The 12,939-nt window shown below is 33.4% G+C and overlaps 2 protein-coding genes across 7 annotated transcripts in view; one reads left to right on the top strand and one right to left on the bottom strand.

Moving 5' to 3' along the window:
• The window catches only part of LOC149805640 (methylated amino-acid transporter SLC25A45-like), a 46,627-nt gene extending 40,014 nt beyond the window's left edge, over positions 1-6,613 (top strand). For 2 of the 3 annotated variants that reach the window (XM_089950291.1, XM_089950289.1), the window contains 2 exons: positions 4,684-4,924; positions 5,172-6,613. In XM_089950291.1, coding sequence (XP_089806417.1) covers positions 4,684-4,924; positions 5,172-5,707 — 777 coding nt within the window. In that variant the 3' untranslated portion in view covers positions 5,708-6,613. The remainder of the gene's footprint in view (positions 1-4,683; positions 4,925-5,171) is intronic. The other variant, XM_089950290.1, reaches the window with a different exon arrangement.
• Positions 6,614-6,757: 144 nt separating this feature from the next.
• Positions 6,758-12,939, bottom strand: part of LOC149805639 (uncharacterized) — a 49,688-nt gene continuing 43,506 nt past the window's right edge. For all 4 annotated transcript variants that reach the window (XM_089950288.1, XM_089950284.1, XM_089950285.1 and 1 more), the window contains exons 13-14: positions 12,288-12,437; positions 6,758-7,522 (exon numbers count right to left, since the gene is read on the bottom strand). In XM_089950288.1, the coding sequence (XP_089806414.1) occupies positions 7,399-7,522; positions 12,288-12,437 (274 nt within the window). In that variant the 3' untranslated portion in view covers positions 6,758-7,398. The remainder of the gene's footprint in view (positions 7,523-12,287; positions 12,438-12,939) is intronic.

The following is a 12,939-nucleotide window of genomic DNA, read 5'->3' as shown; positions in this document are numbered from 1 at the left end:
TTTGTAACCTTACTGTGGCCAAATTGATTTTTCTATTTGGATGCTGTTTATTGTTGTGGACAAAGAAAATGTCCAAATTTATTGCCTATGTGTACAAAAGCCACTAGCTTCAACAAGAAGGGATTACAATAGGGGTAATGTCACCACATTCAACAACTGCCTTAATGTGTACGCTAAAAAGTTCCCTTAGATATTAAGCCAGCAGAGCTAATGTTTCGCATGCCCTAAAGGGTATACAAATATCAAAGATATAGAAAAGAAATCACTGTTATATGACTAGATATAGAAAAGAAATCACTGTTATATGACTAGATGCACCTGTCATTTACCGCAATAGTATTAGTCAATATCACACTTCAAGAATAAACACCACACTTAGTCCCAGACCTCAGACCTCAAAAAAGGAGCTATTATGGTCCAACGTGGAAGGGCAAATTCTGTCGCATATTTTTAAATATGTCCTAAGAGTACGTTCCTGTATCATTGTTGTCGGTATCGGGTAGCTTTCAATGGCAGAACCTAGGACTAAAATGGGGTACTGTTTTTATTCTTTATAACAGTTTCCCACTATTATCATATTATTGTATTCTTCGTAGTCTAAATCGGACAGCTCCTCATCAGAAATCTGATGCCTGCATTTTTTAACTCTGCAAAATTTACCATTATCAGATCACGAGCAATTTTATAAGACGGTTCCTTGTCGAGGTGATATAATCAGCATTGCCTACGCTAGATGACTCATAATTTTGTAAAGCGCTTAGAGCGTCTAAAGATTAGGCGCTATACAAAGTCCTTATTATTATTATTATTGTTATTATTAGCATTAGTATTATTATTCGGTGCCTTTTTGTATCAGCTATGAGCAACAAGAACTAAACTTCACTGTAACTATCTAAAGACATTTTCTTGCTACCAAAATGACTCATTTGCTTGCGAATAGTATATATATATATATATATATATATATATATATATATATATATATATATATATATATATATATACAAGGAGACAACATAATGAATTTACTGTCAGATTATTCTCTAACCAACCGCTCAGAGAACAGAGTATATCGAAGACCATTTATATATGCAGTGTCGACTTAGCAGCTGAATTCTTATCGGCATCGCGTTTACTGGAGTCCATTTGCATAAGCAATAGATTGAATGCTCCTAGCCTTTGAAATTGCATTTGACTTCATATAATCCCATTTTCTTTAAAATAAAATTTTTAACAAATACGGAGGGACAGGAATTTCTATCTATTTGTGGCAAATACATCCCGACGCCGAAAATAGACAAGTATGCTTTCAAAACATATGACCATTATCCACTTATGCAGGCTTCATTTAAAAAAAAATACTTACAACGTTTTATCTCTCTCTCTATCTTATATATACGATCCTCCGAGCTGGATTTATCACATATTAAAAAGGTATTCATTCCTTCAGAATTGATTATAGCTGATCCGTATCCAGATAGTGATGCGACAAGCGATATGAGAATTTTTGAGTTATTATCCCATTAGCGTAGTGTCTACTCACTTTTAGCGGCATTTGCTAAAATAAGACCACAATACCGGCGTATAAAAACATATCTATTGAATATAAAATATTATTAATATATTAATTACTGGATTATCTAAACTCATAATCAGTCATTTGACGAGACTTTGCTTGTTACCTAGGCAGAAGAGAAAACTGTTAAAACTGTATATAAAACAAGGTTTTAGATGGGGCTTTCTGTCTAGGATATTATCTTTCTGTTACAGTTCTGCTTACTCTTTTAGCATTTTTTTTTCAGACATAAAATATCATTCGACTTCATCACTAATTGTATGCTAACATGAACACTGACAGCCTAGGGTCTGGAAGCACCTGTGGTTTTCCTTCGAAATGTATATTCAGGAACACGAAAACACATAGTAAAGACGTATCCTTACTTTGGATATTATGGTGAAAGATTTTACTCTAGTTCCATATTACTAATGCTCAATCGGAAAGGTATGGGGATATTTTATTTTACTATATGTTGCTTTGCGGTATGATAACACTCTAACCAAGCAATAACTGGTTGCTTTTCCAAGTGCTGAGGTATGTATGTTGTTTCTTTCTGTTAAGAAAAAATACGCTTAAAGAAACTCTAGTTCATAGGAGGGAGTAAGTTTAAGCTCCGATAGTGGTTGAGGCCATATTATCATCAGGATTTAAAATTCGATTGCTGTTGTCAGAACAGAATGGCTTTCTTTATAAGTCTATGGTCATAAACTTAGTAACAGAAAGAAGCACAACCATCACATTTTGTAAAACTTAACAATAGATTTAATTATCAAAGCTATAAATAAAAATGTTAAAGAAACTTGCAGTATTTATGAAGTGAATCCAAAATAATCCTGATAAAGTTCTATGAATCCTAAGAAAAATACGTTCCGTATAAATTTCTAAACCGTAAATGTACTGGTCAGCAAAAAATCGTGACGTTGTAAAAATGGCCTTGTCCAGAACACTTTTGAACAATTCATTATAGTTTCAGAATAATATTGTAGTCCAAATAATGAACACTTTATATTTCCTATGAACAGTCCTAAAAAAATTTCTCTCTCAAATAATGTCTAAGTACAATAAAAAAGGAGCACAAAAATTGGGATGACTCCAAAATAGGAATGAATCTGATTGCTGATTTCTCAGGTCTCTCCTTCTATAAACCTTCCGTTACGACTATATGTACCCAACAAACCCAACGTGACAGATCACACTGCTGAAAATATTTCGAAAATTGTCTTTTCATGTAACCTAGTCTAGCGAATTAGAAGTTACTGAATTCATCTAGAACCGTTCAAACCAAATCAGCCAATGAGAAATTAACCCAAAGTCGCCATCAAGACTTTTATTAGTAATTGTCAAAAACAAACGGAAACATCTATTTATAGATCCTATGTACATTTACGCTCTTAACATTCCTAAAATAGACCCTAGTCATGTAGGCAAAATCTAACTTAAAACAATCTGTACAACTTGCAACCATGAATAAAAATTAAAAAAATTAGATAAAATCATGTACTAGGAATTACAAAAAATATCGAGAACATAACACTATATCTAGATTGAATCACTGGTTGAGAATCCTCTTCTGAGATTGATTCATTATACATTCTGGGTTGTATTCTCATGATCATGCACGAATGAGTCGTGAGAACGCCAAGTATCTTTAACGCTTAATACTAAATTTTTTTTACAAATTTTAAATAATCGGCATTAAAAATTCTGTGAATATTCTTTTGATCGATTCCTGCACATGAGTGATTCTATCATCGTTTATTAAAGTCAGTAGCTTTCCAAGTAGTTTCTTTAGCTTTTCAAATAATGAGTCTTTAAAAGATAAATTCGCTTCAAATGGTCCTCGCTGATTTTTTTCTTTATTGAATTACTTGGCATCAAGGTAACCGTATTTAACAACCACTTTGATAATTGTGCATATTGTTTATAAGTCTTGTGTATATAATGTTGTTTGCAGGATCAATGACGGCGTTTATATGCTATCGTTACATGACGACATTTTATCTTGGATTATAAACTCTTCATCTATGTTTATAAAGTGAATGCAATCACAATCACATTTCCGTAATTGTTATCTCCCACGCCCCATTTGTCGTCAAGAAACTACAAAATTATACAATTCTAGATGATATCAAGTATGATTCTCGTCTATGGTTGTCTCTTATGCCCTACTCATAGTGAAGAAGCTACAACTTTCTAGATCAGGGGTCTGCAACACGCGGTCCTTGATTGATGCATGACAACCCCTAATTCTGGCATTGTTGTCTTAATTTAATTGGAAGAAAATATAGAAAATACAGACATGCTAGTGGTGAGAAAACAGTACTCATTTGGAAGGGCTATGTTGGATTTTGTGTTCATTTGACAAGGAAAACAAAATAGCAAAGTTGTTTTGCTTCTCTAAGAGCAACTAAGTTACCTCATAGATCTAACTGTTTGAACCAAACACTGACCTTTTTTGGGTCGGTAGCCAGGATATTGAGGATGGAGTAGTATTACAATAAACAATTGGCACATGTGATGTATTTTGATAGGTAAAACTTTGTTTAAATATACTGTACCCTTTCACAAACGTAATCACCATCTCAGTTCAAACATAGTGATTTGATCATTTTACAGAAATATCTTATCGTGTTATATATATATATATATATATATATATATATATATATATATATATATATATATATATATATATATATATATATATATATAAAGCTTTTATTAAGGATAATTTAACTTAATGCCACATCATTAAATGCTTGAATAAATTCACCAATGTGTTATATAGTACTTAGACTTATTTTCTCTGAGTAAAATCATGTCTCCAAACCCTACTTGGTGATCTGATGTACATCAATAATAGGTCATGTTCTTTTGACCTTGTGGTTAACCAGTCAAAACACAGGTTTTAAATTTCTGAAACGACAAACGTTAAGTCGGAATATGTCGCTTCTAACGAAAATTGTATTCAATTCGAATTTGCAACGCTATATATAATAGGCTACTAAAATTAGCGACTGGTAATTTCAAAGGACACCAAATATGAACTTTAATCGGTGTCTCTTAGATCTCCATGTAGGGCTATGGAGATCTGATTTAGATCAGAATGGATTTTTTTCTGGCAGGTGCAAGGATTATTCAGGGGTTTATCTTGGCCTGTGTTATCATATGGTGTACTGAATTCTGTGTTCTTTGGTGTATATGGCAACACACTGAAGTTTCTTGAAAAGGATCGAACCAAACGACGGAGCTCTTACCTGAACCTATATCTAGCAGGGTGCGTAGGTGGCGCCGCTCAAATCGCCTTTGTGATACCGGTCGACTACGTCAAAGTTGTCTTGCAGTCACAAATTCCACACGACATCGGTAGGTAATTTGCCGTAAAGTGATTTTGGATTTTTTGTCGGTACGAATATATTAAAATTTCGTAACCCTTTTCTCGCTTGAGATAAAAATTATACACAAAATAAAGATACCTTTGCCGTGTTTCAATCTTTCTTCGACTCAATACATATAGATTATAACATAAAATTTAGAAAACACCGATTGGATGTCATTTTATATTATGACTACTTTGCCCGTATTACTTGTATCCATTGTTTATTAATTTAAGGCACTATTAACATAATTCGTACAGGAGCCAGTAAGCCAAATTCCATGAAGCTATACAAAGGACCTATTGACTGTGTTGCAGCCATTGTTAAAGAACGAGGGCTGGTTGGAATGTATAAAGGCGGAGTTGCCATGGCGGTTAGAGAGATTCCTACATACGGGATTTATTGTCTGACATATGAAATCCTTAATGCCAAAATGCACGAGAAAAGACTGACTGACTCCAAAGGAATCATTGCAAGTCTTCTCGCGGGAGGTGTGGCTGGATCCGTGACGTGGTTTTCTATACTACCAGTTGACGTAATAAAGAGCCGCTATCAAGCAGACTGCAATGGGGAGTACAAAGGACTTTTGGACTGTGCCTATAAATGCTATCAGGAAGGCGGGATTAGGTTATTCTACCGTGGTTGCCTGGTAACATGTGCACGTGCTTTCCTTGTCAATGCAGTGACCTTTCTTGCGTATTCACAGACACTGAAATATCTAGAGACGAAAAGAGTACTTAAGAATGGTAATCTGCACCCAAATGAAATGTGATCAGTTGTACAGTGTCCCACAAACTGGCCAGTTATTATGTTCCAATCTTTGAGTCCTAGAATTGTTGGATTAGTTTTTCGGCATATATATGTATCCCACTACAATCGTACTAACCAGGCGGCCATATAGTGGACACAGTGTCAATATACTATCCATGATGTATCTGCCTCAAAATTTAAATGATACGCTCTATCATCCGTCTGCACAACTTTGCGTCCAAAAACCACAACGACGTACTAGGAAGAAATATCCATTCGCAACGATTTGAACATAAGCGAAAGGACAAAATCAGTTTGGCTGAGTTCCGTTGTAGGTTTTATTTTAGGTGAATAAAATCCATATATCTCTATACATTGCTTAAGAAAAACAAAATATAGAACTCGAACCTTTAGGGGTCTAGTAAAAACTACTTTTCAGGTTCCTAAAATATTATATATGTGTGCCAATCTGCAACAGTTAGCTCGGTGGTTCCGAGTCTCTTTCTTTTGCCGCGACCCTAAGACTAGTATTTTTTCTGAGCCTCACGAACCTATTTCCACATGTTGATAAGTTTTGCAACTCTAAAAATATAATAATGGCGACACTCCACGACCTTCCAGAAAGTCGACCTGGGGGTTGAGAACCACTGGCTTCGCAGATTCTTTAAGTACATGTACTTAGTTTGGGTATAGTCTGCCAAGGCGGTACTGTACCTTTTTTTACTTTTCATGCACAAATGTGCAAAGAGATACTCGCCCTCAGAGAATAAATTTCAAAGCTAAATACTACGATTTTATTAGTATTCATCATCGTTATCTGCCCTGCAATTTGTGGATTTCTCAATCACACACGTGTATGCATACAAAGTAGAGACACCTTTACATCATATGTCATGTTAAGTTCCTGCACTTAACGAGACATTTGCTATTGTCATAATACGTCGCATTTGTTGCAGTATTGTACTCGCCCACTCCCCACTCCCGCAAAAATGGCTGCGTCAATGCGAAGAGCTATATTAATTTGTATCATGGTACATCTGAGATACAGGAGTAGAAAGACAAGTCTATCCCATCATGGAGAAAAGTTTTATTTGAATGCAATATAGTAGCTATACTTTTAGCTGTTCCGTTTGGTTGATGTCGATCCGGAGGTAAATTTGCAAGGTATGGTTGATTATGGTCGTCTAGGTGTGATCCAGCAAAATTCATCAACGTATATTTTTTTCTAACCCATCCTAAGGACATTTTTAAAGATTTCACGCCAGGCGTGCGGCATCTAATTTTTTCTTACTGATGTAGGTACTTCTTCTACAAAATCTGGATGATAGAATACTATTTCGTATAGAAGAGTTTTGTGGTTGATTAATCCAGCCAATTGGCAATTAATGGTACTTGTCAACTGATCTTAAATTCTAGATCAGTCCTATATTCCAGAAGCAATAACAAGACTACGTTCATAATACAAAACGAGATATGATTTAAATATCGCCTGCTAGCTGAAAAGCGACATTGAATAAATTAAGCGGTAGCCAGTTACATAAAATGTCTTTGGCACTTATGACACTGATTGTAATTGGCTAATTTTGTAACCCATGACGGAACCACTGATTGTAATTGGCTGATTTTGTATCTCACGATAGAACCACTGATTGTAATTGGCTGATTTTGTAACTCATGACGGAACCACTGATTGTAATTGGCTGATTTTGTAGCTCATGATGGAACAAGAATGGTAAGATCTGATGGCTCTTCTTGAACAGATGGCTGGGAAGCTGGTCGATTTGATGTCCCTGGGGGCACAGGCACTTGTAACAGATTTCCCGAATTTTCTTCAGACCTAAAATAGTAAATAAATCCTCAGAAATATTAAATACGAGTTTCGAATTTTTCAATAAGATCTGTAACCAACAGACCGACGACGATAATATAGATCTACCTCTGTGATATAGTTCTAAAGTAAAACATTATAAATGTAAAATTTGCAGAGAACATTTGTATAGACTGAAATATGTTCAAGTACAGGGTTGGTTTAGCTTGAATATCAAATCAAATATTGTTACTAAAATATCCTGTGGAATCAAATACAGTATAATGGACGATTTTTATTAACCCACTTGTTCTTTAATAGCCGCAAATTTCCTGCTGTAAGTATTTATAAACACTTATAAATAGGGTTTTAAATGATAATGTAGAGCTCCGTTATGGGTACAGAAATAATGTGTAATGATTCATTTGAAAGTTTACGTGTTTATTTATTAACTGTATTCCCTCATAAAAAATGTAAATAAAAGCTTAATCTCACAACGCAACTTTTAAACATGGTGCCTGGAATGAATCCGAGCCATGAAAACTTCCAGGAGGTTTTATGACTCTAGATATATTTTAATTAAAGTTCGAGAACGTCAGACTTGTCTAAATTTTAACCTGAGCTTTCTTACTCACAAGGCTTCGAACACACAGAACCAAGTGTTGCTATGAGACGCTTTTTACCCAACCAAAAGCCTGGTATACCTATTGAAGGGTAGCCGACCCAAACTAAAAGCTTGGTATACCTATTGAAGGGTAGCCTACCCAAACCAAAAGCCTTGCATATTTATTGAAGGGTATTCAACCCAAACCAAAAGCCTGGCATACCTATTGAAGGGTAGCAGACCCAAACCAAAAGCCTGGCATTCCTATTAAAGGGTATCATACCCCCTCCAAAAAAACCAAAGGTACACCTATTAAAGGGTAGCAGACTCAAACCAAAAAGTTAGGTATGCCTCTTAAAGGTTAACAGATCCAAGCAAAATTCCAAACAATAATGATTACAACTGAGAAAAATCTAGTCTCGTCATCAGAACCCGTATACATTAATAGCTAGTCAGATGTAACAACGTAGATCTGAAAACCTGATAAATTTGTGATGATAATTTATTTACTATATGTTTAATTCATACCAGCTGTGAAAATATTAAACTGTCTGTTCTGATATCCGGAAACAAATTTATATAAACAATATACAAGTACAATTCTCTGTTGCGAATAAAATGATTCAGATTTTTTGTGTTGGAGGCTGTGTACATATTCTTATAAACTCAGTCATATAGTGATTCGTTGTATTCATTTATTAGATGTTAAAATTGAAATTTTTCAGTTAATCAAGGTTGGTTTATGTATTTCTGATAATCTTTCATTCTAATAATTTATTTTATTTACATGTAATTTTTATGACCATATACATTCTTCGCAGCTTAATATTGCATTCTTAAATGCTTTGCTTGCACATCCATTAGTTTATATAACTTCTTATGACAGTTTTTGTTTGTTCAGACCTGAAAAGATTGTTAGATATTATTTGTTATTTATTTATATTATTTATTCGCTGTATATCCAAATGCACTACCTGTATTTTTTACTATTTATCCATGTTGGTAATTATGCCATTCCAACACCACCTGCGACTGTCGAAGATCCACATTTGTTTATTTCATTTCCAAATCGTCATTTATCTTTTATATTTCATACATTCTTAAGATATTGCTAAGACTTTGTGGTGATTTTACTCCATGATCAACATTTTAAAATCTGACTGTCGATTTTCTTGTTGCAAATCAAGATCTACTGGGATTATGTTTGTCGATATCAAGTAATGTTTTTTGTAATTTCACTTACAAATATTGTGAATTCAGTGTCAATTGTTAGCGTAACGCCAATTTTCAATGCAAAGTTCCTATCAAATATGTATGTTGCGAACATGGTACAAATAAAAATGTGATTAAAGGTTTAACAAATATTTGTTATCTGTGCTGGTTTACTGAATTCGTTTATGTTGATTGCAATAAAAAATATTGTGAAAACAAATGTTTGCATGGTTAACTAGTGTTTCTCATGTAGTAATTACACCATTCTTTTAAATATCCTTTCTTTTCATGTTGCAGTTATCTTTGAATAAAACATTTATTAGATACGTTACTGTAGATATTGCATCTTCCAATGTAAAATGAGTTATCAAAATCAGCAAATATATAGTTTACCTGAGTTGGTGTTAATGCATAATTGGTGTGCTTCACATTTGTTTTTTGTTTTCTTCTGTCAATACTTTCTTAATCAACCACCTTTGAATTTCCGTATTCGGCACTGTTGCCCGAACGTTATAAACAAATCACCTTAACCTACAGCAATCTGATGCCGATATCTAATTCTAAATAAAGTTTGATCTATCTTTGCTACTGGAAATGCCAACTATGTGAGCAATACTGATGAATTTTCACAAGGAAATGTTTAAATACTGGCAAGGTTACAATTCTAATAATGAACTTTGTTCAATGTACTAAATATAGTTGAATTAATCAACAAACAATATATTTTAGTTAGACTAATACTCCACACCTAGGTGTTGATGATAATATTAATAATGTTCACAATGATAATAGTTTTAAATATTAAATTCATTCAAAATGATTACTCAGTTGCTTATTTAAAATCTTGATCATCAGGGTTATTATCTTTGGTAACATCATTGTGTATTGATTGCCTACAAAATTTAGAACATAGATATTGGCAGCCATAATAACTCATTGCAAACTCAATTCTTATTTATAAGAAGATGAAGGCCGATAAATCAGCAGCACAGCTGTAATGATATTGACTGGGGTTTAGGGGATGAGATCGCCTATTCATTAAAACCTGCTAAAATATGCAGACAATCTTGTCTGCACACATACGTGTGCATTTTAAACATCTTCCGGAATTTATCGCGGCTGTTGAGCTACCGTCGACTGAAGGGCTCTTTTGGCGATATGTGCATAATGTCTCCGGAACAAATTGTCTGTTTGACGACTTGTAAATCCACATGGAAGACTACAATCGTCTGTCCTGTGGTCATTTTGAATTTAGGGCTACATATGGTTATTAACAAATACCGGTAAGTGTCTAAATGTATACAGGTGTGTTCCGAAAAGATTTGCATGCAGCAAAATTGCACATTTTTAATAAACAGGTGATATTAAACCAACATATCGTCCATTAGTATCAACACATGCTTGTAGGTCGATTCATCGGAATATAATTGATACACTGTTTATTTATTAGTAATTATTTCTACTTAAATTTGATTTTTATGTGTTGTTTACTTTGACTATCCTGTTCTTTTATGTCCTGATTACTTTTTTAAAGTCTTATTTGTTTAATTTTAAATGGTCGTCAGATACAATACTAATAGACAATGCAGACACATGTATACGTAATTAGACAGATAAATGTCATCTGGACTATCTGAACCATTGGCTAACCATATAATCATATATACAAACCTATCTGCAATCTATTTAAATCTATTATGTTGGAAGTAGTTTGCTTATGATCGACGCTATTGCACAAATTATAATATCTGATATTAATTTGGTTATATTTGCTGTTTTGGCAGTGAAATATATTTCATAATTTTTCTTTACCTTTTTAATCCACCATTTCAAGTTCTTATTCTGCCAAAAAGTTTCCATCAAATCTTTTACAAGTTCCAATAGCTATATCATATATTGACTGCCGTTTGTTTTCTTTCAGTTGTTTATCAAATTGTTTAGTATCTTCTTGAATAAATTCGTCTTCTTTTTCAAATTGATTTTGTTCCATATAAATTATAAAATGTATATCGGACTTGAATATTTGAAACGCATGATATGTATGATGTTGGTACAAGAACTGATCCGTTCATATTATGAGGATATGCATATAATTCAGACAGAACAAAGATTTGGCTGATGGATTTTCAAGGATTGCAATCTAATTACATCAAATGACACAATTTATAACTAAATGATCCGCCTTTTAGATGGTTCAAGGATTACAACTAAGAGGAATACTTTGTAAAGAAATGACACTCTAAAATGTAGAAAAACTCTAATAACAAGATTATTATGATAATAGTGCAAATACAGTTAAGATTGCAAATCGGGAAGAGAATGCTATGAAAAGTTTTTCATGAACAATAAAAAAAATCTCGAAAAGCTTGCATTTGGCGCACAGGTATTGGAAATTTCCGATGCAGCTTTATGAAAGTTTGATAGAAGAGCAGGATCGTTCAAGCACTATCATACGCTGCAACATCTCTAATTGTTATGGCTTCAACTGATTCTGCTGAATGTCAAGAAATACAGCAGATACAACTGTACTAATTAATAGTCAGTTATAATAAACACATAAATTTCATAAACGAATTCGTTTTTTGTTATGATTCAGGATAGAATGGAAATGGAAGGGTACATTGAAGCACCTGGTGTTGTTATATTAAAATACCAATATGCAGATGGTTGATATCAGAAAATGAGGCAAATGTATGCGATTTAAAGGAAATAAGTGCACAGTTAGATAATAATGTTGCTACTGATAACATTAAAGATATGCAAGAGGAAATACAAATTACAGAAATACAAAAACAGGAAGCAACATTTGCTAAAATTGAAATCTGAAATCCATAAAAGGTACAGATAAAGAAAATACTAGTTTTAAGGTAATATTGGAACCTCTGACGTTGTGAAAATGGTGATTGGTTTGATTAGGCAATATTGACTCTATTTTATTGCAAAACTGACTGTCTCGTACAAATATCGACAGCACATCACCTTTTGTAGCTTTCTTTATTGCTATCTGAGTTAATGGAAGACGCTGGTCTGGAATATGCAGAGGACAGCGTTGATTCAGGTCGAGAAGAATCTCCGGTCAGATACTTTCTTAACCTCTTCATGTGTTTGTTGTACCCTTCCATAAATTCACTGTGAAAAAAGAAAGAACGAAACTGTCGACCTTTCGATTTCTGATTTAATATGAATTGTATATGAAACATTTGATTTTGTACGTATTATTAACGACAGTTCATTACAGATTACGTCAATGCTATTTTTTTCTTCAGATTACACGGGAAAGTTCATCACTTGGAGATAGGTGGAAACTTATGGAAAAGTTACTGCATACATGTTTTTTTATTATTATTTATTTTGTGTTAGGTAATGCACACGAGGTTTCTAAGAACATATGATCCGGATGAATAAGAACAATAGCATTAAAGTCACATAATATTGTTATATCATTCAAAATTGTCAAAATTGCGTTACATTTAATATTTTGATGAATGATTACTTTCCAGAACTTCTGGATTGTTTCCATTTTTATATAATATATACGCACTAACTGGGAAGTGACAAAAAAAAATAATAAAAGAAAAAAAAAAGAAGAAATAATAAATAAAATTAATTAATGAAGAAAACGTATATACTA

Source organism: Sinohyriopsis cumingii, chromosome 2 (genome assembly GCF_028554795.1).
Source record: "Sinohyriopsis cumingii isolate HCF-2022 chromosome 2, ASM2855479v2, whole genome shotgun sequence".
NCBI classification, from domain to species: domain Eukaryota; kingdom Metazoa; phylum Mollusca; class Bivalvia; order Unionida; family Unionidae; genus Sinohyriopsis; species Sinohyriopsis cumingii.
Note: the sequence above shows the minus strand (reverse complement) of the source record. Positions and strands in the feature narration are given on the sequence as shown.